Below are 25,564 nucleotides of genomic sequence, written 5' to 3'. Positions count from 1 at the left end.
ACCATGTATAGCAAGGTAAAACGATAACAGCTGGAAGCAATCAGGGCATTGTAGTGGTGGAAAAAGACAAAGACAAGAGGTAAATAGAACACAAGAAAACAACAAACAATAAAATAAAGCAGGAAATGACACAAGAGCAGACAAGGAAGCACAGAATACACAGGAAATACACAGTAAATCTGAAGAAACGGACCAAAGAAACCAAGCATCTGAATTGGGAAGAAAGATGATTGAGAAAGATGATTATTTCAGAAACTGCTGATCTGCTGGATTTTCCCAAATAGGTATGCAGAACAGCATCTTTGCACCCTTGGAAGCACTCAGCTCTGCTGCAGCAGCAGAAGACCACACTGGGCAGTCAGCTAAGAACAGGAAACTGAGGTTACAATTATCACCAAAGTTAACAATGGGTCAGACTGGTGGTGGTATAATGGTGTGGCACACTTAATACCAGTCGATTGTTTAAACTCCGCAGCCTACCTGAGTCTTGCTGCTCACCATGTCTGTCCTTGTATAACCACAGTAGACCCATCGTCTGATGGCTGCTCCCAGCAGGATAAAGCTCATATCATCTGACACTGACTTCAAATCTAGCAACTGCGTGACTCTATCACATCCAAAATCTGCGAGGAACGTTTCCAGCATCTTGTTCAATTTATGCCATTAAGAATTCAAGTTCTTCTGGTGCCAAGAGCAGGTCTGACCTGACATCAGCAAGGTATCCCTAATATAGGATCCAGGTCCAGTAATAACAATGATCATTGCTGTAATCTTATTTTCTTTCCTGTGCTCATTTTGTTAAATAAAATTGCTAAAATGCAAAGAAGTTTACAAGCAGCAGACGGCAACTTACATAATGCAAAGTGTAGACAGTTCTGCAATCTGAAATGAAACTAGACGCTCTTAGTTAATTGGCTCTTTTGTTGCAAGAATGAGTGTCGATTTCTGATTCCCTGTAGTTAACTAATTTCTTCTTAAAAGAGAAAGTCCAAGAAACAAGTCGCTTCTCCTTGTCAGCTGTCAGATTGGTATTTTGAATGAGAGACTTAGACTGCCTGCCCTTGTCCGCTTTGCAGCAGCTCATTATGTACACAGGGAAGTGCACAAAAGCAATTTGGATTCAATAGCTCTCCAAAAATCACTGCTGTTCAAGTGATGGTTTGTATTCATGTTGTTTTGTTGCCCTCTTTCAGAGCTATTCAAAGCAGAACTGAGACCAGACAAGAATGATAGTTCAGTTTCTAATAAGCATCTTGACACGCTGGTGCTCATAACCTTTCAATTTGTTGTTTTATGTGACATTAATTGAGATTAACCAATACAAAGTGTGAAGCGTGACTTTAATATAAGGTTGTGAAATCTGGCAGCACTATGAACTCTTAGTTGGAATTAATTTGCATTCATAAGGATTTGTTGGAATTGTGTTTATCTCATGCATCGAGGCTTACAAAAGACACGTTGAAAGTTGAAACTGTGCTTGGCAATTTCTGCAAAAAAAATTGAATGTAAAGATTTATGTGAAATTAATAAAGGTGTTGATGTTGTGTCTGCAGCATGGCCTCATTAAATGCTCTTCTTCAGCTGTCTAATGACTGTGAAAGGGCCTTTGATGTCATTATTTTGACTGGATGTCAGTTTACATTCAGCTCAAAGTGTTTGCCTGGCAAACCGTGCTGCTTTTGTTGTTGATACATTTTTTTTTCCCACAAGCTGGCTATCAAATGAGAGGAACAGGCATTTAGTCGTGAGAGGCAGCAGTAATTTGCTCTGAAACATTGCGGGAAGCATTCATTTGTATGTGGTTTGTTTGCCCTCCCCGAAGCTCATGTAAAACAGCTAAAGCAACTTTATTTACCGTTCAGTTCTGATTGGCTGTCATACTGCTCAGGTGGTGGTTTTCAATTAAGGGCATGTAATATCAACCATGATAGACTAAAGTTATAAAGAACTTTCAAAACAAAGTTCTTGATAAGATGGAAAAGTCTTAAGCCACCCCTCATTTCTTTATATTTTGCTTAAAGGGAGGCAGACATACTTATCTTTTAAATTGGTTTTGAGCAATGTTTCTTCAGGATTGGGTGTTGTCTTTTTCACATGTTTTTAGCCCAGTCCTTGTACTTGACCTGGCAAAAAAGGCACCTTACTCAAGCGATGAACCAGTGTTGGGTCTACACACAATGGACAACTTAGGAAAGATCAAAATTTTAATTGGTTCTTTGTGTATCTTTAGGCACTTTGCGACTAGCAACCCGTTACAAAACAAATAATTTGTTCCCATTTGTTTAATAGAAAGACATAAAATTGTAGGTGTGTCCCAAAGAGCTACAATGTAAAGGTCTGTAATATCTCAGTATGGTATGCAATGTGTCCTTAAAAAAATCTGAGACAACTGCACAAGTTGAGAGAAAAAAGTAAAGACCTGACAGATATACCTTACTTATCTTATTACTTTGACATTGAACAGTCTTATGTAATGGTAAATTTATGTTGTTGAATTCAAGATAAATTATTTCAAGAGATTGCTAATTAATTAGAACAAGTAATATAATATGAAAATTGGGAGACTTCCAGATCTTTATTTCCTACCCTATAATTTTGGAAAATAAATCAGTACTTTCAGTCTGTTTAAAAGCCTCCTTTCTGGTCTTAGGCCCTACGATTAAAGATGAGTTGTAAAGTTGGCAAAAGGCAAACACTGGATAATGGATCTTTTTCATCTTCTTCTCTTGTCTCTCATATTTCATGTTATCATCTCCTGCTTTTCCTTTCACTTACTTTTATACTCTTTCTTCTTATTTTTTTCCCCTCACTCCTTATCATTTGATTATTTGTGCATCCAGCACTGAGGTCTTGGGTGTCTGAGTTCTCACATCCAGGTGCAAAGGACTTCTCCCAACTTGCTTTGGACCTGAGACGAAACCAGCTTGTTGTAGGAGCAAGGTACCAAATAGCATGCATTACTCAAACAGTAATCATACAGCATGTTACTAGCATACAGTGGTGTAAAGTAGATACATGATGTGTCATCATAGAAGCGTGCCAGCGTTCATATCCTGGACAAGCCCCCAATTCTTACATGATGATATTTCTGGACATAAACACGGGAAATACACACAACATTTATTTTTTAAAATTAAAACACAAAGTCCCGAAAGCCCAAAGACAGCACTAAAGGGTAAAGACAGCTCTTAAATGGAGTAAAAAGACCCAAAAGGAAGAAGAAAAAATCCAGCAACACAAGCTATACAGTTATTTTGCCCAGGCGGCACAAATGTGTTTTGATCAAACTGTGTCTGGACAGAAGTTGGGAGATACTAGAGGATAACATTTATATGCTGTACACTGCTACTGTGAGCAGTCTGTTGTTTTAGCTCTAAAATAAAATATCTTTTACAGAAATTTCCTCTTCAGACTGAGTTTGAATAATACCTCCCTCATACAGGTAAGGTTAAGACTACACAAAAATGAACTACTGTCAAAGACATTTTATTTTTAAACATTTTAACAGTATCTCTTATTAAATATAAAAGGTCCAATATAAAAAAAAAACATTCTACAATTGAACATTTCTCCTCAGGCAACAGAATGGGCATCCGATGAAGACACAAAGCGCTCATGTCAGAGCAAAGGCAAATCTGAGGTATTGTGCTGTGACTGAAATACAGATATTTGTCTGTGTATTCAGAAACATATTACGTTAGACTGGATTATGTTATTATATGATTATATTATATTGGACATTTTGATGACATGTCATGAAACAGTAAAACTGAGTTCTGGCGTATTTGTCTGCAGGGTGAATGCCAAAACTATGTACGGGTTTTGCTGATAAGCGGAAGGACGCTCTTCACATGTGGGACCAATGCTTTTACCCCGGTCTGCATAACCAGACAGGTTAGTAAAATGGCAGTTTTTGCACTTAAGTAGAATTAATGAAACTATATGACAAGAAAATACATATTTTATAGTCTAAAATCCTTTTGGGGTAATTAAAAGAAAGGCAATTATAAGTTGCTAGAGCTCAATGTAAAATGGAAAAAGGACATGGAATTTAAAAAGGATAAAATCAAGAAATCTGACAATAAAAGTCATTTTCTTCTAGTCACTTTGATTAGCTAATTTATCTTTTCTCTATATATTTTGTAATTATATTTAGTAATTATAAATAGTTTTGGTGCCTTTGTGATCCTCAGATGTCTTCAGCAGCTTTGTGCATTTGGGAAATGATAGAAACTGAAGATTACATTATTAAAAGTTTTGAAATTCATTAAAAGTTTTGAAATAATGTGAATAAAGCGATAAAAACAGAAAGAACAAATCGCTTGTCAACCCACTAAAATAGCAGGAAATGCTTAGTTCAGTTTTCCCTTCTTTTCGTCAGATTTCTAACCTCAGCCAGGTGTTAGACACTGTGAACGGTGTTGCCCGATGTCCCTACGACCCGCGTCACAACTCCACTGCCATGATCACAGAAAAGGGCGAGCTGTATGCTGCCACAGTGATTGATTTCTCTGGACGTGACCCAGTGATCTACAGGAGCCTGGGCAACATGCCGCCCCTGCGCACCGCCCAGTACAACTCTAAATGGCTCAACGGTTAACAAAGCACCACAAAGTTTGTCCTTTTCATCACTCTTTCGTTGGTCCATCACGCTGACCTGTGTCTCTGCCTCTTCTATTCTTCTAGAGCCTCATTTTGTGTCTGTTTATGAGATTGGTCGTTTTGCGTACTTCTTCTTGAGGGAAACTGCGGTGGAAAATGACTGTGGGAAAATGGTGTTCTCTCGAGTGGCTCGGGTCTGTAAGAATGATATGGGTGGACGCTTTCTATTGGAGGACACCTGGACCACCTTCATGAAGGCTCGCCTCAACTGCTCACGCTCAGGAGAAATCCCCTTTTACTACAACGAGCTCCAGAGCACCTTCTACTTACCTGAGCAAGATCTGATTTATGGCATTTTTACCACTAATGTGTGAGTTCTGTTTGTTAATAATGTCATTTCATAGACTTTATGTCACAGTCTGGCGAGGGCAGACTGTATGAATTGACAAGAAGGACCCAAAATGCAGACTCCAAGGAACAGGGAACAACACTTGAATGTTAACAAAAAGCAAGCCGTTTAATATGGCTGGTAAAAAAGGAACAAACAAAGGGCAAGGCAGACTGAAGTAAAACTAACATTACCCTAAACTGGGAGAACTAAACAAACAACAAGAAAAACCTAGACATGAAACTTGGAAACATGGCGTGGCCAACAGACGACCTGACAAAGAATGACCAGAACACACCGACTAAATACACACAGGAGGATAATGAGGGAAATGGAAACACATGGAGAAACAGCTGACACACATGAACATAACAACGTCACAAGAGGAGAGTAAAACTAAAAACATTGAACATAGGAACACCGGACCCCTTCAAAATAAAACAGGAAACATAATGCAGACATGACAATATGAGACTCACAGACATGAAACACATGAAGGGCAAGGGAGACTTCACAGGGGTTGAAAACACAAGGGGGAACTGATAAGCAAATGAACATAGGAAACCTAATGAGCTTAAACAAATAAACATCAAAATGAACTAAAACTCAAAACACTGGGTCACTAGGTCATAGAGTATATCCTCCTGAGAACCAGTCTGTTCATTTATGTCCTCTTTAATGGACGTTTGTTTTTGGTCAATATATTTTGACTTATTTGAGCTACCCTAATAAGTCCTGTTGTTTTCAAAAGTGTGTTTGGGTGGCCTCTTTCAGCTCCAAATAGGCAGGACATCACAAAAAAGTTACAATGAAAGAAACTTTCCTCGGTTCTCAGGAGGATATGAAAGAAAGATGCACTCACTGTAGCCTCACCAACAAATTTTGTGTTTTTGCTGTTACCAGCTTGCTTAACGTGGCTAAATATAGACACAAGGATGGAGTGCTAAGCTAGCTATTGAAAGCTAGCTAGGTTAGCAAATTGTGTTCCACTGACACACATGCTGCCACACTGACACACTGTCAGTGTCTGTATATAAGCATGTGTTTTGCTATGTTCAATTTTAAACTTGCATTTATTTAATATAAATTAACACTGTCGCTAATAGTCCTTTTGCAACAGTAGTCATTAGCCAATTTGTCCTAAATACAATCAATAATGCATAGAATTGACTCAAAAGAGTTAGACAGCCTGTTAGTACAATGAACTACCCAGAAGGCAATACTGTCTGTCACATAATTTCACAAAATTGGTGGAAAATATGGGCATGAATTAGCTGAGGTGAGACTATAGCTAGCAGCTACAGTTTTCTGTGCACCTACAGGTCACTCCAGGTCTACACAACCTTAATTACACATAGCTTTAAAGCATTTGTTCCTGGACAGCTGCCATGTACTTTGTCATTGTCTATAAAAACCAAGACAGGTTATTATACTGTGCTAGAAATGTGCTTTTTTCTTCTTTAAAGTCGTAAATGTTAACACATTGGCCATTAAAGGAACTGGATTATTTTGGCACTTGTACATTGCCTTATTTAAAGCCAAGTAAAAAACACTTGGTTTGGTAAGTTACAGTGATATTGTGTACATTAGTCTTTTTCTGGCTAATATACCTAGACAGCATTTTGAGGCTTTTTAATAAAACTTTGACCAAAAGTACTAACTATTAATATCTCTTATCATGTTTGTATGAAAGGTAATTTATTTTGGCAAATGTGTCCTCTCGCATACCAGCTGTGCCACTGGGGCTTGCTTTAAGACTACACACTAATGTTTATTCCATAGAGTAGTTTCAACTGAGGCAACTAAAAGGTTATGTTTGTATTTTACTGTTAAAATAGAAATATGTGCTTTTCTGTAGAGATGTGCTCAAGAATGTTTGCTTTCCTTCACATTCATTAGCTAAGACCTGAGCATTGTAATTTCCTGTGCTTCTCTAGAAACAGCATATCAGCTTCTGCTGTCTGTGCTTTTAATCTGAGCGCCATCACCCAAGCCTTCAATGGCCCATTTCGATACCAGGAGAACCCGCGCACTGCTTGGCTGGCCACTCCAAACCCTATACCCAACTTTCAGGTAACTCATTTCAAAACATGGACAATGACAAAGAATTCAGACCTCTTCATACATATGTATTTTTCTCTGAGAACATGAGGTTGGTGAGGACACTAAAGCAAACAGCTTTATCTTGCCACAGTTGCCCAGCAATTCCACGAAGGCTTGTAAAGAAATTTTCAAAAGACTGACATCCACTTCATCACTCTGTGCTGATTGCAGATATCTAAATGCAGTGCAGCAGAGAAGTTTTGCTCAGCTCCAACAAATACATGTCCCCAAAATAAATGCTTGGCAAATTTCCCAATGCATCTGCAAAGTGCTGTTCAGTTTGAGCTACAGGGAAACTGTAGTCACATTTCCTGTTGTATAATGTCTGTATATAAGCTTGTGTTTTGCTATGTGCAATTTTAACCTTGCATTTATTTAATATAAATTAACACTGTCGCTAACAGTCCTTTAGCAACAGTAATGATCTTGCCTGAAATTTTGTCCTTAAATATAAAACAAAAAAAGCTTAACAATTTTTTCATGAAGCATTTGTTGCCTGTAAGATTGCCATTAAGCTAGCATGCACAAAACTATTTACATGCCTAACGATAATAAGATATCCATCATCGGACTTTACCCTTTTTCTTTTTTTTTTACTGTGGACACTGTAAAAACCAGGAACTTTTCTGTCATTTAATTGTTTATAACTTCATTACTTTGGTGTAGCATGCATAGCTGCAGGGGAGGTCTTTATCAGTTGAAAAAGATATAAAACTTGTGAAAATACAGTTAAAAGTACCAAATATCTCTCCTCCACATTTTCTAGCGCCTTCCAGTGGGCCAAATTTTAATCTTTACTGGGCCAGTAAAGATTAAGGCCTTATGTTTAACACCCCTGCCTTATGTGGAGGTGCAGTGCACAAACACTGAATGAGGAGCAGCATCAGAAGAAAATGGGCTTTTGAGGTGGAGAATCTTAAGAGACGTGTGTTTAAATGCATGTTTCAGCTAGACGAAGAACTAAGAGACTGCATAATTGGCCAGTATATTACAAATAAGACTTTTCTGGATTATGAATTATGCAGACTGTCTATAATAACACAGTATAAGAAGTCTAAGGAGCTTGGAAAGAAAAGCGTCTGGAGTTCAAGTTGCTTGAAGACGTTTCACCTCTCATCCGAGAAGCTTCTTCAGTTCTAGGGTCAAATGGTGGAGAGTCCCAGATTAAACCCTGTGGGAGTTTCCCCCCAAGAGGGACAAAAGGACCCCCTAATGATCCTCTACCTAATCACATGAGCCAAGGTGTGAAAACGGGCTTCTTTCCAAGCTCCTTAGACTACGATGACCTGGAGGACTAAGAACCTTCACAGACACAATATGAGAAGCTTCCCTTTCACTAAACGCCCTTCTGCTGCCTCCTTCTTGACTGCTCAGTGTGGCACGTTAGAGGAGGGCGCCAATGGGGGAAACCTGACAGAGCGCAGCCTCCAGGACGCCCAGCGGCTCTTCCTCATGAATGACGTGGTCCAGCCAGTAACCGTCAACCCCCTGCTCACCCAGGACAACCTACGTTTCTCTAAGCTGGTGGTGGATATCGTGCAGGGCCGACACTCTCTCTACCACGTCATGTACATCGGCACGGGTGAGACATGTTCTAATTAAAAATTAGAAAATAATCACTTGAACCGTTTTTTTATCTGCTATCCTGGAGCTTGCTCTTATTACTATTATCTTAAAAGAATATGGCACCATTCTGAAGGCTCTCTCCACAACCAATAAAAGCCTGCATGACTGCTACCTGGAGGAGCTCAGGATCCTGCCCGAAGGGAAAGTGGGGCCAATAAAGAGTCTGCAAATTCTCCACAATGACAGATCACTGTTTGTGGGCCTCAATGACAGATTGGTGAAGATCCCATTAGAGCGCTGCTCCAGCTACCCAACTGAACGGTTTGGTCCAAGATTTTCTACAATGCTTTTAGTCTTTATACCAAATAGAAACAAATATACCTACAGATTAATGAACATAAGAACCATAAATATGACTGAGTATAAATATTTAGCATAAGAAAAATGAAAAATTGTAGCCTTTAGTGTGTGTGAGCCTGCACATATATTGATTTTCTGGTGCTGGTGATGAGTGGGCAAATCTACTAAGAAACACACGCGGGTGTCCAAGTCTTAAGGGCCTGCGAACAAATGCTGACAAAGATGATTCTGTTAAGAGCCCTATTTATCTTCCCTACAAAGAGACACATTTTGGACTGTCAGGGTACAGTTCTGCAAGACTCAGAGCAGACATATCAAGCAGGCTTTTATGAATTTTGTTGACAATGAGTACACTGCTGGAATAGTTGACAGCTTTCTCACTCAAAACACAACAGGAGATCTTTTATGAGCAGAAACACAACAATCAGTAGATTGTCCGACTTTGTGTCAGCTTAAAAATCTGCAAACTGCTAAAGAAAGGCATCTACAGACACTGATAGTCTATCTAAATACCTGTTAGCTCCTGCATGGAGGCCCGGGACCCTTACTGTGGCTGGGATCATAAACAGAAGCGGTGCACCACCATCGAGGAGAGCTCCAACATGAACCAGTGGACGCAGAACATCACTGAATGCCCTGTAAGACACTGGGTTTGTCTGTTGTATAGATCTTTCCTGTCTCACTTCTACGGTAATAAGAATTTCATCACAAGTTCCCTGTTTGATAATAAAAAACAAAAACTCATTATCACTAGCCTAATATAGCATGCTAATTATCATATGTGATTCTCTAATCCTCTCTGGAGGTGAGGAACCTGACTCAGGATGGTGGTTTTGGTCCGTGGAAGCCTTGGCAGCCTTGTAACCACGATGATGGTGATGGCTCCATCAGCAGCTGTTTGTGTCGGTCGCGCTTTTGCAATGGACCGGTGGCCAGATGTGGAGGGATTGAATGCAAGGGCCCGACGATCCAGGTGGCAAACTGCTCCAGGTATATTTCTTTTCATGCAGACATCCATTATTCCCATACTAATCCTTTGAAATCAATCTTTGAAAAAATGCACTGTTATGTAAGTAAATCTAAAAATAGTCCTTTATGTTCAACTATATTCTAACAACTAATACACTCATAAAAGGAGACAGTTTGCTTAAAAAACACATTCGTTTTAAAACATCAGGCTCAGTCACATCCCTTCTTATGTTCTCTTTCTCAGGAATGGCGGCTGGACTCCCTGGTCATCGTGGGGCCAGTGTAGCAGCAGCTGCGGCATTGGGTTTGAGGTGAGGCAGCGCTCCTGCAATAACCCCGCACCTCGCCACGGCGGTAGAGTCTGTGTCGGCCAGGGACGGGAGGAGAGGTGAGGAGGTTACTTCAGAATTTAGCGATCAGGCCCGATTACTGCATTACAAAGCTCTGTGTGTGAGTGAGTGTGCATTCCTCTTTGTATTTCCAGGCTGTGCAATGAGAAAAAGCCATGCCCACTTCCCATAGTGTGGACTGCGTGGGGACCCTGGGCTCACTGCAGTGCTGACTGTGGTGGGGGGGTCCACTCCAGGACGAGAAGCTGTGAGAACGGAAACAGCTGTCCTGGATGTGCTACGGTATTTTTGCTCTATATGTGAAGAGAAGAGAGTAGGCAAAATAATATCCGAGTTGATTTACAGACATGAGTGACTTACTTGTCTGTTTTTATTACACAACAAGATTAAGGACGTTTGTTTTCCCCACAAGTACCTCAGATTGTACAGCAGGTACACACAGTCCCCGCTCTTTCTGCTCAGTCTCAGTCTGCTAGACTTGGGGGAAAACATCTGTCTATCTGTCCACATCATAGGCCACTTTATTAGGTATACATTTGAACTCTGAAGCCCTGCCATTTTTTGGAAACACTTGGGAAATCTGAGCCAACCCAGTCTATCTGCTCTGCTATTCTATTTCTAGAAAGCTTCTACATTTTTTTTCATTTTGTATTGTCAGAATTATTTATTTATACTTACTAACAATATTTATACTTACTTTTTTGAGGGCAAAAAAAAAAAGTCAAAGTTAGCTGTTGTAGAGAAAAACTTTCCGAGCACTACCCAATTAAAGGGCTGGAAGTCCTTCTGCATTAAACTTTAATGTCTGTACCTGTACCCTCTCCCAGGAAAACTGTAATGTTTGTGTTGTTTGGCAGGATATAATAAGGCAGCAGGCTCTCTCTGCAATCAATTGGGAGATGTAGCTGTGATAGGATAGACAGCAGTAGCTGTAGCCTGCTGGGATTTGCCTTTTCATTAGCTCTAAAGTTGATGAGCTGTTTCCATCCTGTTCTGCAGGAGTACAAAGCCTGTAACCTGGAGGCTTGCCCTGAAGTTCGTCGTAACACCCCCTGGACCCAGTGGATGCCCGTCAATGTAAGCCAAGACGGGTCACGGCAGGAGCAGAGATTCAGGTACACATGCCGGGCACTTCTGCCGGACCCCCAGCAGCTCCAGCTGGGCAGGAAGAAGGTGGAGACCCGTTTCTGCCCCAACGACGGGTCTGGAGCTTGCCAGACTGACTGTGAGTACTGGAAATAAGCTGGGAGATGTGGAAAAGCGAGTTTAACAACTTAGGGAAACTAGAAATGTTGCCATATTTTCTGTTTGTAAGTCACAGCAGATGTGCTTGATTGTAAATGTGCAAACACAGCTGTTGCTGTGATTACCTGCTAGAATGCAGGTGTACCTGGATTCCACAGGGAGGGTAAGCGGGGGTAAATTTTTTAAGGTTTGAATCATTTTTGTGAAGTTTTTCGACTCCATACAGCAGTCGTACACACGCTATCTGCCTAGAGCTGTATCTGTCTGAGCTTTTATCAGCACTGCTGGTGGCATATCTCCCAGTATGCCACGCTAAACACAGCTGGTTTCCTGTCTGTGGACATCAGTCAGCAGATTGATTAAACATCATTGAACTGTTGTGGGGAAGCAGATGTCCTCTTCCTTCATCCCTCAGAGTCATCTAAGCTTTTGTTTTTTTTCTCTTCTCCCTCATAGAATCTGGATTGTATCACCCTTTGGGTATTTACTCCAAAATAAGTAAAGCTGAGGAAGTGGGAAATGTCATTGTTTTTCGCAGCTTGTGTGACTGCTCTCAAGTTGTCATCCTCAGAAAAGAAAATCTTAATGAAATGTTTCTGGTGGCCTCATTTAAAAGCCTCAGGAAGCGCTTCTGATTCATATGTAAATAATTTGCAATTGTGGGTATACCAACTGTATGTGTGTGTCAGCGTACAGGGAAATCTAGCTCATTTTGTGCCTGCATTGTACCTCGCTAATTGTTGTTTCATAACAGGCTGGCTGCTGAGCTTAGCAATAAAACCATACAATAGCGTGTCTCCGATTTGAATTCAGAGAAAATTTCTGACTCGTTCAGCAGATTGTGGCAGATGTTGTGATCGACTTGTATATTTTTTTAGTGTAATTTGTTTCCCTTGTTTGGATTCTAAGATAGAGAACAAAATGTGTTTTATATTTGTTGCCAGCTTTGGTTGAAGACTTAATGAAGACAAGTGTCCGAACTTCATCCCAGCCACAAGGTGCCCGATGGGGATCCTGGGAAACGTGGTCCAGCTGTTCCCAGCAGTGCTCCAGAGGCTTCCGAACTCGGAAACGCAGCTGCTTGACGATAGAAGGGAGGATCAACCCCAGCGCCTGTGTGGGATCGCCGGTGGAGTATCAGGACTGCAACACTCAACCGTGTCCAGGTAACAGAGAGCTTCTAGTGCACTGTACCTCACAGACTGTACATAAATGGTGGACACAACCACAGTGACATTACCAGCTGGACACTGAGGTCCCATTAAGCATTAAGCCTAGAGCTGATGTTGATTGGGTGGTGGATCTGACTGCAGAACTGTGGTCACTGCATGCTCACGTGTTAGCGGCTAACAATCATTAGGTACCCACATCCTAAAGCATGCATACATTGATTTCCTGTCTGTCTTTATTCTAGTGGGGACGATCGTTTACAAGATGAATGTATGTTGTATGTCTCATTTATTGTTGTGTTTCATTAAATAATCAATCATTAAATCATTAATTAATTCAGTATATAAATAATTGAATATTCATTCATTTAATTGAATTTAATAATTCTTTTTTTCCAATTTTAATTTATTAATGGCACATTTGATTTATTATTTAATGATATATTTATTTAATTCGTTTTGGTACTCATGGCCCTCCGCAATAGACCTCTGCACAGTTAGACTTTTTGCTACTATATGAATCTCCCCCTGGTGGCCAGTGGAAAAAAATGCCAATTAAAAACACTTGTGCACTGAGGTCACAGCTACATGAAACTGTTATATACCATCATTAGCTTGCATTACATTGTGTTACATTATTATGGGGTTTTCTTCTAAATCTAGTGAATGGAGCCTGGTCTTGCTGGTCTGCCTGGTCCCAGTGCACGTCCAGCTGTGGAGGCGGGCACTACCAGAGGACTCGGACATGCAGCAGCCCACCCCCTGCCAACGGAGGAGATATCTGCATAGGCCTGCATACTGAAGAGGCCCTTTGTAATATACACGCCTGTGAGGGTATGAAGGGATATGTGAAGCCGCACTATGGAAGGTTTCAGACAAACCAAAGATGTGTAATGGTCACAGATGGATCAGTTGAACATATTACATCACTAGCAGATTTTGTCTGTGTCTAGGTTTGAAGACAAAAGCTTTCTAACTGAAGTGAAGATGAGTAAATTATGGTACAGATATTATCAGCAGTTATAATATGAATTTCTGTGTCTTAGGGGGGGATTCACTACAAAGGACTGCAGTTAATCTGATTTGAACATTAATGTTGTGAAGTTAAAGATAAAAGTCAGCTTATAACTTTCTTACAAACAACCCCTTTATCCAAATTTCTAAATTTTTAAAAATTCATTACAATTATTACACCATTAAAAATACTCTAGATTCTCTCAGTCTATCTAGATTAAATAACTGCTTCTTCTTTGGCCACTGATGGGAAATCTCCCCCACACGGGCCAATCAATATTTGTGATGAGAAGGAAAACAATGTGGCCGTTGGAGCCTCTCCCAGCATGCGTCGTCTGAAGGTCGGAGAAGGAACGGAAAAACAGTTAATGAAATAGCTCCAAATTTCCCTATCGACGTGAATTTGGATGCGAGCAGCTTCTTGTATATCTTTATTCCCTTGGACTTTGAAAAGAAGAAAAAAAATGCAGAGACACGGGAGGCAAATCGGTGTAATCAACTCCTCGTCCATTTTAGGCTTTTGTTCGCGAAACAAAGCGATCCCGGGAGGCACACAAGGTTGCTGACTGATGATGATGACCATTGCACTGATGCACTGTGGCCAGAACTCGTCAGGCTGCACTCTTGGTGACTTACCACACAGTTCCTCTCCTTGCAGAGGAGGTTGAGTTTGTTGGTGATTGGAAAAATGCTCATTTATTTTCCCGTTTCTCATTTGGACGTTTGTCGTTTTCCCTGATTCCTGTGTTTGCAGGTTGGGGTGAATGGACAGAGTGGGGGGACTGTGACGACGAGGGCCTGCAGCATCGCACCCGCCGCTGCGATGAGAACCAAGAGGCTGAGGTCAGTCTCTGCCAGGGCAACGTCACCCAGTCTAGGCCGTGCCAGCCTCACGAGGTGCCGGGTAAGCGCATGATCGCACATGTAAACAGGACCGCTGCAGACTGTTGCAGATATAAGCTGGAAAAATTAACTTGAATGAAAAGTTTAATCAGGCACGCTAAATGCTGACTTGTTCACTCTGCATTTGGAGAAAATTAAAAAGATGAATTAGCGGAGATGTCAGCAGCGTGCCTACCTCGAGAACAGGGAAGGCTTTGTGAGAAATTAACTACTTTTGTCTTGTTTGATCTCTCGGAGCTGCTGTGATTTTCTTTTTTCTTCTTCTCTACATTGATGGCTTTTTTTTTTTTTTCATTTCTCTTTCTCTGCAGTCATTTTGCCCGGTCAGGAGGACCAGAGCTGTGGAAGTGAGTGAAAACAACTGATGTCTTTCTGTTCACTCTCCCCCAAATAATTACACATTGTTCCCAGCTTACACACATACACACCTCCTGCGCTCTTCAATTCCCAGCATGAAATATCTGCAGGGTTTCCTGCTTTTCTTCCAGCGTTGCATCCAAACCAAATCAGTATCTCCTCGGTTTAATTGGAGGATGTAGCAACAACTAGCCATTCTTGTAAAAGTTATTGGCTTTCTTCTTCTCCTGATGTGTACCACACAGTTGGTACCATATTGACTTTTGTTTGTGGCACGGGATTGGCTGAAAATGTGGAATCGATATTGGTCCCATTCAGGTAGTGACATGAACTTTGAGTTGCTTTTAGTTCCTCGCTTTCTTTCCCTTCTAACAAAAGCTCAAATTTTTTACACCACCTTCTAGACAGACTATTTTCTATTACAGTGAAAATTTTACCTCAAAAGTGTTGCAAATGCATACGACATGACCCACGAGCACGAGAAATTTCACACTGCCAGCTCTTCACAGATCCACAAATATAAGCTGCGTTCAAGTGGAAGTGGAAAACTAGGAAATATAAATTCTGTATATTTTGAATATCAATATAATCCTGGTCAATGTGTTCTCGAATTTGGAAGGAAGGAAGCCTTTTTGCAAGAGAAAATGATACACAGCTGTTTGATCCTGTGTGGTCAAACAGCTTATTTGCGTCTGGATCAGACGCAAATAAGCTGTGCACACAAATAGTTACACACAAATTGCACACATTCGTAAACTTAGTTTATGCTTGCGGATCATATCGTGTGCATTTGTAACATTTTGAGGCAAACTTCACTTAAAACTTCATCAGTGTTATTTAGTGTCCTCGATTGTTTGTCATCTCAGCCTATCATTACTAGAGATGGCACGATACCACTTTTTTATGTCCGATACCGATACCGATATCATAAATTTGGATATCTGCCGATACCGATATGAATCCGATATAATGTTTTTTAATCAACAAAACTGTTTTTTAAAATATCTTGCTGCATTTTGCAAGTCTGCAAGTTCATACTCAAGTTTAAAACAACAACTACACTAAAGCTATTCTGTTATACCTGTATACAAAAAAAATATTTCATAGTTCAGCAATACTGATCAATCTAATAAACTTAAACCTACACCATCCTCACTATTCTGGTATTTTAAAGAGTACTTAGCGTAAATATTAAGCAACCTAACTAATAGGGTTCCAACTCCCAGCAACAACAAAAATAAATAAATAAAAAATAGGGAACCACCCCTCACGCTCCACCTTATGATGCTTAATCGACGTAATCAACCTTAATTTGATGAAGTGTGAAAAAAATGCACAGAAATCAATTATTTTTCAAGAAATATTAAATAGATTCAACATCTTTCTTCAACAAAATTGCAGACTGCACAGATGGTACCTTCCCAAAGGAAAAAGTACTATAGCTTACTAGGGTATATATATTAGACTTAATAGTCACTATATACAGTAATTGACTTCTATTCATTTTACATCAAATTAAAACTTTGGGTGTCAGATAATTATTTATTAAAAGCTCGACATTTTAAATGAGAATAAGAAAGAAAAGTATGTCTTTGTGCCCCCTTTTCCCAGTTAATGCCCTATCGGCCCCCCTGGCTAAACTTTGCTAGATCCGCCCCTGCACAGTTACCAGCGTCAGCTACGTAGAAAAAGATCCTCGAGTAGAAAGTAATATTAAATAAATTCTAACAATAGCTGATCAAGCTTAAACGTGCTGCTGTTGTTCAGCCACTGGTTTCCTCTTTCTGGTGCAAAGTGGGCCAAAAGCAAACCAGAGACACGGACTCGCGACAGAAAAGCCGATCAGCTGATCGTTAAGCAGTTTCATGATTGAAGTAGCAGCCGGAGAGCGAGAGGCAGTCGCTTGTTAAGATTAACGCAGGAATGCTTTACAAACATTCAGAGATGGACTTACACACTTGCTTTACTTCTCTCGGGATAACTTTGTCGGAGATGAAATGCCGGGTTGCTAGCGAAGCTCCAAATGCTATCCAGACCACCGACAGGTCCCGCATGCCACAGCCGCTCTATCACGTGACCACACTGCTCCGACGTGCTAACGTTCTGAGGTGAGTTACGGCGTGTTGCAAGTTTTGTGAGGTGTTTTCGTGATATTTAATGGATCGGATTACATTTTTTATTTTTCTCCGATATCCGATCCAGTAATTTAGGTCAGTATCGGACCGATACCGATACGTAATATCGGATCGGTCCATCTCTAATCATTACCCATCCCCTTACAAGGCTACATTTCTCACTGGTTTAACAATGGCTCTGTTTCTGTGCTCTTCCTTCCCCGCCTCCCTGTGTACAGCCTTTACCTTGTTCCAGCTGGCAGCTGTGGGCTTAGCCAGTTTCTTTGCAGCAGCCCTCCTGTCAGCTCTGGCCTTCACATACTGTCACCACCTGAACCGACCATCGGCAGAGTCAGCGGTAATCCACCCGAGCACACCAAACCACCTCACTTACAACAAGCAGGGCAACGCCACGCCAAAGAATGAGAAGTACATCCCCATGGAGTTCAAGGTGGGCTTGTAATTACTTTAAATACATTTCTAAATGGTTGATAGACTCTAAAGGTTTTTAAGTGAGGATTTTTATAAAACACGGTTTGCCATTTTGTAGATGCTGAACAAGAACAACATTCATGTCAACGATGAGACATGCAACCATTTCCCCTCTCCGGTGCCCTCAGGCAATATGTTTGCCACCACCTACTACCCTTCCAGTTTGAGCAAGTACGACTTCCATCCAGACTCGCCCTGCAGGACCTACATGCACAGCTGAGAGGAGGCCGGGCTTCAGCCAACAAACTCATCCACCACAATGTGCTCATCATTCAGAAATCAGAGCAAAGTCTTAAATAGTCTTAAGGTAAATACCAAAATGATTTCTATTAGAGTTATTCATGAAATACCCAAATATTTGGCCATGCAAGTCATTTTGGTTTTGGACTATTTCTTTGCTTTAAAGCAGTTCCAGCTGTGTGTCACAACTCAATATCATTTTTGACCACAGCGCTGAGATTATAAAGATTTCGAGTATAAATCACTCAGATGTAAAATTCCTGTTTAAAAAATCTGACCCGTCTGCGCACCATCTCCCTGCACGATTTGTCATTTTACCCTAACAAGAATAAATGTCTGCCAGCCCAAAAACCCCGCAGTCAGTCAACGTGGACTGTGTGGTGCTGTAACTAGGGAAGATTGAATTTATTAATCCCAGATTTGGGGACTAATAATCTTCAAAATAAGGTCAATTGTGTAAATATAAAGGAAGAAGCAAAACAAAGGTGATCCCAAATTACAGTTCACATATAAAGAAGCGCTACTGAGAGCACATCGTGAGTGTCTTTTTAGTTTTCCGCATCTATAGGAAGTTCTTTAAATTCTTATATTTTGACGGTACTTTCAGTATCCCACAAAAGCCGGCAGCCTTTTCGTTTCCTCCCTTTCTTCACCATGTAGCTGCCTGTTTTCTTAGAGCCAGAATGAGAGGTGACTGGTTTACTGATTGCAGAGACTATGAGCCAGTAACCAAGAACGAGCTGTGGGTGGTCCGATCGATCCGGCCCTTGTTTCAGATGTTGTGCGTGCATCTGTTCGTGAGCCACAGTGCATCAACTTTTACCTCCCAGAGGAGGACTTGTTTTGTTTTGTTTTTTAAGGCTCGTTTGTTCTCTGATGAAACCACCATCTACAGGGATCCCCCCCGTCTACTCACTTCACCCTCCCTGAAGTGCCCTGGTCATGCTCAGGGTGCCAGAAAGCAGAACCCAAACCTCCAGGGCTTGAACTCCGCTGACATTGTGTGTAACTGGATCCACTGGACTCTTTTGCAAAGACTGATTTCCATGATAAAAAAACAGATCCATGAAATGATGGGTATTAAGGAACATCTCCACTCTGAATAAAGCTAAGAAATAAACAGACTCGCAGCTTATTCGCTTTAATTTTCATACTTAGCTGGCAAAACGATGGACAGCAATCCTGAAGAGGACATTTTTGACACGCTTGACTTCGTACTGTACATTGGTAAAAAAAAAGAAAAGAAGAAAATGCATGTTTGCCAACTTTTCTATCAGCAGAATGAACAAATTATTTTAGGGGTGTTCACAGATTCATGCTGATTCAGCTATGGAAAAATATGGGGGCGTACCGCCCCGATTTTACAAGGCTACTGTTCAAAAATCACCAAAAACAATACAGCTGTTCATGTATATTTCAACAGAATGTGAATAATTCATTATCAGTGTTAGACTTTTCAAATGAATATTAATTTCATGCAACAAAATGTAACTTTTTTGTGATTAACTTGCTTATGGTGGCTACAATTTTTGTTTTTATTTAATAGCACATACTGAAGTGACTGGGAAACAACTGCTGCCCCCAAAAAATACAAAAATGTTTTGGTTTATGTTTTGGTTCTGCACAAATTTAAAATGTAAAACTTTAAGATGATAAAATGTGCTTAAACGTTGGTGTTTTCCATTGAGGAAGACAGCGTAGAAAATAACTGGTTTCTCCCTGCACGTCTCTTAATTCAAAATTGATCAAATTTTGAAGCTGCTGAAGTTCAAACTGAGCAACAGAATGATGAAGAACGATGAAGACAACAGTAACTCAAACCAAGTACGCAGATGAGCATAGGCTACAGCAGCAGAATACCACACTGGATGTCAGTCCTGTCAGCTAAGAACAGAAAACTGAGGCTACAATTAACACAAGCTCACCAAAATTGGGTAATAGATGGGAAAAATGTTGCCTGATCTGACAAATCTCAATTTGTATTGTAACATTCAGACGGCAGGGTCAGAATTTACCTTTAATCAAACCTCAGCAGGTAGCAGAATTGTGTGGGGAACATTTTTTTAATATAGTCTTTTGCTTAAACTCCGCCTGAGTAATGTTGCTGACCATGTTCATCCCTTCATCGCTACACTGTACCCATCAATCTCTGAAGAATGCTTCCAGCTCCTTTGTGAGTCTATGCCACAAGGAATTATGACAGTTATGAAGGCAAAAGGGAGTCAAAGTTATTACTAGTAAGGTGTATCTAATGAAGTGGCCGGTGAGTGTAACTTAAGTTTCGTCTCGTGATGGCGTGTCTCATTACTTGGACAACATTGCACACACTTGTATAAATGTGTTTTTCAGCTATTTGTTGCTTATTTCTTCAAATGGTGGGTAATTTTTCTTACAATGTGCCATTTTTTACATAATATAAAATATAATGTAATACATTTCCTGGGGAAATTATTAGGTAAATAAATAGGGGCATCTTTGGCACGGTTACTCGGTTAATTTTCCACTGTTAGGAACATGGAAACAAAATCGTTGCTTTTAGCTGAAAAAGCTGTTAATGTAACTGGATTGGAGGTGCACTGGTTGATCACTGGCTCTAGTTTCCTGATGATTTGTGCCAGATTCTGTTTTGATTTGCCGAAAAAGCCCAACCTCAAACTCTACTGCTGAAAATTTCCCACATAAAAGTCACTGTGAGAGGAAATTGAAAAATGTGTTGGCTTCTAGTAATACCAAAAACACTTTGCACCCTTAACCTCTAAATCATAACAAATTTGAACCGAATTGTATATTTTTATTTTAAAACAAATAAACTTTACAATAAAGTAAAGTGATTTTTTTTGGTGTTAAATCCAAGCCCTGTGTTGTTAATGATAAAACGTATATTGCATATTTTGTGTCTCTAATTTGTAAATACCAAGAAGTGAATGCACCAGTTTCTCAGCATTTTTACACAGCATGAAACAAAAAGCCCCGATAGTACAATATGTGTGTTTATATACATGTAACTGCATGTACTGACATTCTTTCATGAATATACAGTCCATGTTTGTGTAAAGTGTACAAATGTTTGAATGTATTTAACCAAGAAAGTGGAAATGTCTTTTTAAAAACGGTGTTCCTACCCTGTCTGCGGCAGAGAAAGTGAGTTTTGTATTTAAAGGCCACTTTGGTGTCAAATCAGATTCACACTGGACACAATTTATCCTCATATTTTAAGAAAAATCCCCAAAATGGATTTGTTTTGCTCCCAAAAACGCTTGTGTTAAATATGATTGATGTGACTTAACACTGCCTTTTGGACACTGTGAACTTTTGCTACTCTATATTTTTCTATAATGTACACTGAAAAAAACAATGAAGATGACAAAAATACATTTTGGTGCCAATAGTTTGATTGTCATTGCTTTTTTTCCCCTCACATCACCAGCAGGTAAAAATTGAATAACAGTACTGCTATATGGTGACGACCACACCATTTATTGAAAAATATATCAAATAAGTGCAAAAAATCTTTCAAATTCATGATGAAATCTGCTCGTTTTGGACTACAAATGTCTTCTTTTAAAACGGAGACAATGGATTTTAGGATTTTTAAGGATGAGGAAGTAAAAATTGCAAATGCCTAGTACGCCTTGCAGACAACAAGATCAGGAATGTGCAGTTTTAAGACTCTTTATGCCGTTCTATTCAGTTCAAAAAGATCAAATGAACTATTTTATTCAATCGATCTTTCTGATTGATTTAATATCTTGGATGTTTCTACACCACTCTGCAGTATGCTGACTTTACAGCTATCTGCAAATAGACTAAAGACTGAGCTGATACAGCAAAGTTGAATAGAGCACAAGGCAACATAGGCTGGAGCTTTAAGTTTAGAGGTTAGAGGATGTGCTGAATGCCCAACAGATCAGGAGAAATATGATGCCCACACTAGCCTTGCTTCTGAGTAAGATTACGTCCAGGCAGTTGTACCCGAGGATACGAGGTCAAACTGGAGAAACTGACCATGATGATGACATATTTTGCAATTTTAAATCACAGATATTGGAATTTGGGGGGGAAAACTGCACAAAGGATTTAACTGTAATAAGATTTATTTTGTGTATTAAACCAAAATCAATATTTCCAGCTGAGGTGAGGAGAACCACTGAAATGTCAGCACTTTGGTTTCTAAAAATGATTGTTTCTTCAGCTGTGAATGTTATTAGGAAAAATGCTGCTGTCAGAGTGCCAGGCCAAACGCTGAGAAAGCAGAACCAGGCAGTCTCTATGTGTCCCGCTGTATTAGACCCTCTGAAGTGGTTGATTTTGGTAAATTTTGGTACCTAAAAAGAGTCATGCACCCCCGCCCACCCCCTCACACTTTACCTCATTTGTAGGGACAAACTGGGGCCACAGCCCTGCACAGTTAGAGGTAAGACTAAGTGATGAGCAAGCACAGCTACTTTGTTTTCTTTCTGATGTCACACAAAATCACTCCAACTCCAAGCATGGGCTTGAGCAAATAAATATAAGCTTAAATAAGAGAGGACAGTCATGAAAACAGTGTGACATCACTATCCAGCCCCCAAAATAGACTAGAAATAAAACAAATGGGCTCAAAGGCATAAAAATAATTGCTGATATAGCTTTTCTGTGCACTCAGGTGTTATTCCCTGCAAGTCGTTTGACTGCAAAAGGTCACAAGGTGTTCTTCTTTTAGCGACTTCACTGCCTCCACTTCCCTCATGTCTTTAATATTTGACGTTGTTTGAGAGCAGACGAGCTTACAGGTAAGTCAAAATGGCAACTTTACCATTTTGTATACCGGGGTGAATATGTTTCTATCTTTGCAGGTCAACAGAGTATAACTGATAAATAATACAAACAGCAGGAGCAGGTGGAGAAGGGAGGGAAGGTGCAGGTGCCAGTAAAGCTGAAAACATTATCTGCACTATGTCCTCCGTTTGTTTACTTACTCACGTTACTAATCTGTTAAAGAAGCAGACTTTTACTTTGAAATCTTTTTAGAATGGGCAATTTGAAATCATCTAAGCTTTTGACTAAAGCTTTGATTAAATATCTGGCACCAGTATATTCACAGTGCAACTTAACCGGCTCTACAGTTTTGGGCATGTTACTGGACTAATCAAGCATAACGTTTCATCACTGAAAGTAATTCTTCTGTTCATGAATGCAAGTAAATGACTGTAATTTGGCAAGTAAATAAAAAATAATAATAATAATAATAATAATAATATGCTTTACCTTTTTCTTAAAACAGTAGATTTGTAAATTCATGGATAACAATTAATAAATTTTAGCCTTTGGTAATTAACCAGTAACTACCAGCACTGTTACTCTGACTGTTAATAACTTCAGTGACATAATTTCATTTAATGTGGTAAATTGGTGGCATTACCCATTACAGTACTGGATAACACTGTATAATAATGTCACATTATTAAGCATTAGCAGGTGCTTAATTTATCATTTATATGTTATTACGCCTCCAGTGTGTTTCATTTATAAATACAGATATGTTTATAAATATATCTGTATTTACAAATGGCATACTAAGGAGGAGTAATGATATATAAATGATGAGCACTTTATAATACCTTAATAATGCTTAATAGTGTGACATTGTTATCTACCTAGCACTTCTGTAAATAGTACTATTATTACTACCTTTACTTCGAGCACTTGAACGTTATTTTTTATGGCATACTTTTGCTGTAAATGTACACAGGGAGACAGTGTGAAATGTACTTGGCATCCTTTGGTACTCATGTGAACAATTAGAATATGCAATGTCAAAAAAAGTAGCGCTAACTCAATAAACAGGATGCACAACACTCTGCATGCCTTCATAATGGTGATTTATGCAGAATGTGGTCTTGGGATAGTCACTGCTGAAGAGCTCTTGATTAGTGACAAATTTCAAAAGCTAAAATTTCAAAGCTGCAGTCGGGTCTGTTGCTTGCCCACCGCTAATTTACCGCGGCCTTTGTGGGATTATTGCTTCTGTAAGATAAAAGGCGCTGCAAGGCCGAGTTCTTAGAAATCCTGCTTTCTGTGACTGAGGCTGTAATCCTGTTTGTGCTTCCCACTGTAAGAGCAGTGCTGCTGGATCATGGCAGTAACAGCTACGTCTGCTGTTGGAGAAGCCACACCTTCCTGCCCCAAAGTACATGACACATGATTAAAAGTGTGGAAGGAAAAATCTTTAAAACACGTAATACGCAACGATGTTTTCTACATGTGCGTGCTTTTTGTGCACATTAAATAAATTCATGGTGTTTCTATGCTTGCCAGGATAAACACCTGCCTGTTTGAATACATACATGCACTTACATATGCTGTTTTTATTAAATATATTAAATCATTTAATAACTATTTACAAAAGGCACCAACCGCTGATTAGCTCACATTTTTAATAAAAGACCAGCGTCTACCCATCAAGTCCCAAATGCTTTACTTCACATCACTGCCCCGAATAGATGGCACTCCAGTGTTTGTTGTTCACAGTCCAGTGAGCAGTTCTGCTCTGCTGTCTGAGAGTTTAATCTGCTGCTAACAAAACGCCGGGTCACCAAAATAGTCAACCCTCACGCAGCATATTAATTTATTTATTCATGTGAATTTCTGTTTCCACCCCTTCCCATTTAGGAGCAGGAAAAGAAGAGTGTAGAGTCCATAAATATTTCACAGTACAAAGAAGATGAACTGCGCTCACTAGTCACTTTATTAGGTACAGCTGTTTGTCTAATCAGTCTCTTTACACAATCTCACCAAAACTGAACAATAAAGACTCGAAAAAAGTTCAGTAAACAATGTGAAAGCAACTTTTCTTGGAACATTTTGGGTCCTTTAGGGCCCTTTAATACCAAATGATAATGATTTAAACCTACCTGAGTATTGTTACTAACCATGTTTGTCACTTCATGATCACAGTGTACTCATTTTCTGATGGCTTCCAGCAGGATAACACATCATCATAAGCTCAATAATCGTGGTCATGTTTCTTAAACTAACCACGATCTCAGTCTAATAAAGCATCTTTGGGATGTGCTGCAACAGGAGATTTGCATGATGGATGTGCAGCCAACAAATCTCCAGCAACTGTGTGACAGTATCACGTCGACATGGACCAAAATCTCGGAGAAATGTTTCCAGCACCCTGTTGAATCAATAATGTGAAGAATTAAGGTAGTTCTGAATGCAACAGGGGCCCAACCCAGTACTGAGAAGGTGTAACTAATAAAGTAGCTGTGCAGTATTTATTCACAAAGGTGTTGTCACTCACTGTTTGCACCTAGTTGGTCCCTGATTTAATAACTTTGAAGGGTTTTTTTGTTGCCAGATATCATTTCTTGTTTGCTCATTTAGTTAATAAGCAGCAGACCCTAACCCATAGTTTCAGTCACAGACATATGCAAGCAGTTTAATAATTTAAAGTGTGAAATCCACCTTTGACATTTACTCATGGAGCTTTTTCCAAATCTTACATAAATACATTAAAATGTAACCACGATTGAGTCTCTGTAAGAGAGCTGGTTGTCTTTACATCCCATAATACAATCCATATTATCCCAACTTGAAGCAAAAACAACTTAATCTGTCCACTTTAAAGCCAGTTAATCTGCTATGTTCACTTGTTTGAAGGTTTCTCTGATCAAAGTGCCTCAGAACATAAATCAGTGTATCAAA

General features: G+C 39.7%; 1 protein-coding gene across 6 annotated transcripts in view; it reads left to right on the top strand.

The window, feature by feature from the left end:
- Window positions 1-21,258, top strand: part of LOC101467477 (semaphorin-5B) — a 45,850-nt gene extending 24,592 nt beyond the window's left edge. For 5 of the 6 annotated variants that reach the window (XM_014413943.3, XM_014413940.3, XM_014413939.3 and 2 more), the window contains 20 exons: window positions 2,841-2,940; window positions 3,397-3,442; window positions 3,578-3,640; window positions 3,796-3,894; window positions 4,382-4,595; window positions 4,687-4,972; window positions 6,928-7,063; window positions 8,468-8,675; window positions 8,773-8,980; window positions 9,540-9,657; window positions 9,825-10,009; window positions 10,233-10,376; window positions 10,473-10,620; window positions 11,338-11,563; window positions 12,528-12,749; window positions 13,416-13,586; window positions 14,521-14,670; window positions 14,981-15,016; window positions 17,380-17,591; window positions 17,691-21,258. In XM_014413943.3, the coding sequence (XP_014269429.1) occupies window positions 2,841-2,940; window positions 3,397-3,442; window positions 3,578-3,640; window positions 3,796-3,894; window positions 4,382-4,595; window positions 4,687-4,972; window positions 6,928-7,063; window positions 8,468-8,675; window positions 8,773-8,980; window positions 9,540-9,657; window positions 9,825-10,009; window positions 10,233-10,376; window positions 10,473-10,620; window positions 11,338-11,563; window positions 12,528-12,749; window positions 13,416-13,586; window positions 14,521-14,670; window positions 14,981-15,016; window positions 17,380-17,591; window positions 17,691-17,852 (3,134 nt within the window). In that variant the 3' untranslated portion in view covers window positions 17,853-21,258. The remainder of the gene's footprint in view (window positions 1-2,840; window positions 2,941-3,396; window positions 3,443-3,577; window positions 3,641-3,795; window positions 3,895-4,381; window positions 4,596-4,686; window positions 4,973-6,927; window positions 7,064-8,467; window positions 8,676-8,772; window positions 8,981-9,539; window positions 9,658-9,824; window positions 10,010-10,232; window positions 10,377-10,472; window positions 10,621-11,337; window positions 11,564-12,527; window positions 12,750-13,415; window positions 13,587-14,520; window positions 14,671-14,980; window positions 15,017-17,379; window positions 17,592-17,690) is intronic. The other variant, XM_076880179.1, reaches the window with a different exon arrangement.
- Window positions 21,259-25,564: the final 4,306 nt, after the last annotated feature.

Source organism: Maylandia zebra, linkage group LG23 (assembly GCF_041146795.1).
Source record: "Maylandia zebra isolate NMK-2024a linkage group LG23, Mzebra_GT3a, whole genome shotgun sequence".
NCBI classification, from domain to species: Eukaryota; Metazoa; Chordata; class Actinopteri; order Cichliformes; family Cichlidae; genus Maylandia; species Maylandia zebra.
Note: the sequence above shows the minus strand (reverse complement) of the source record. Positions and strands in the feature narration are given on the sequence as shown.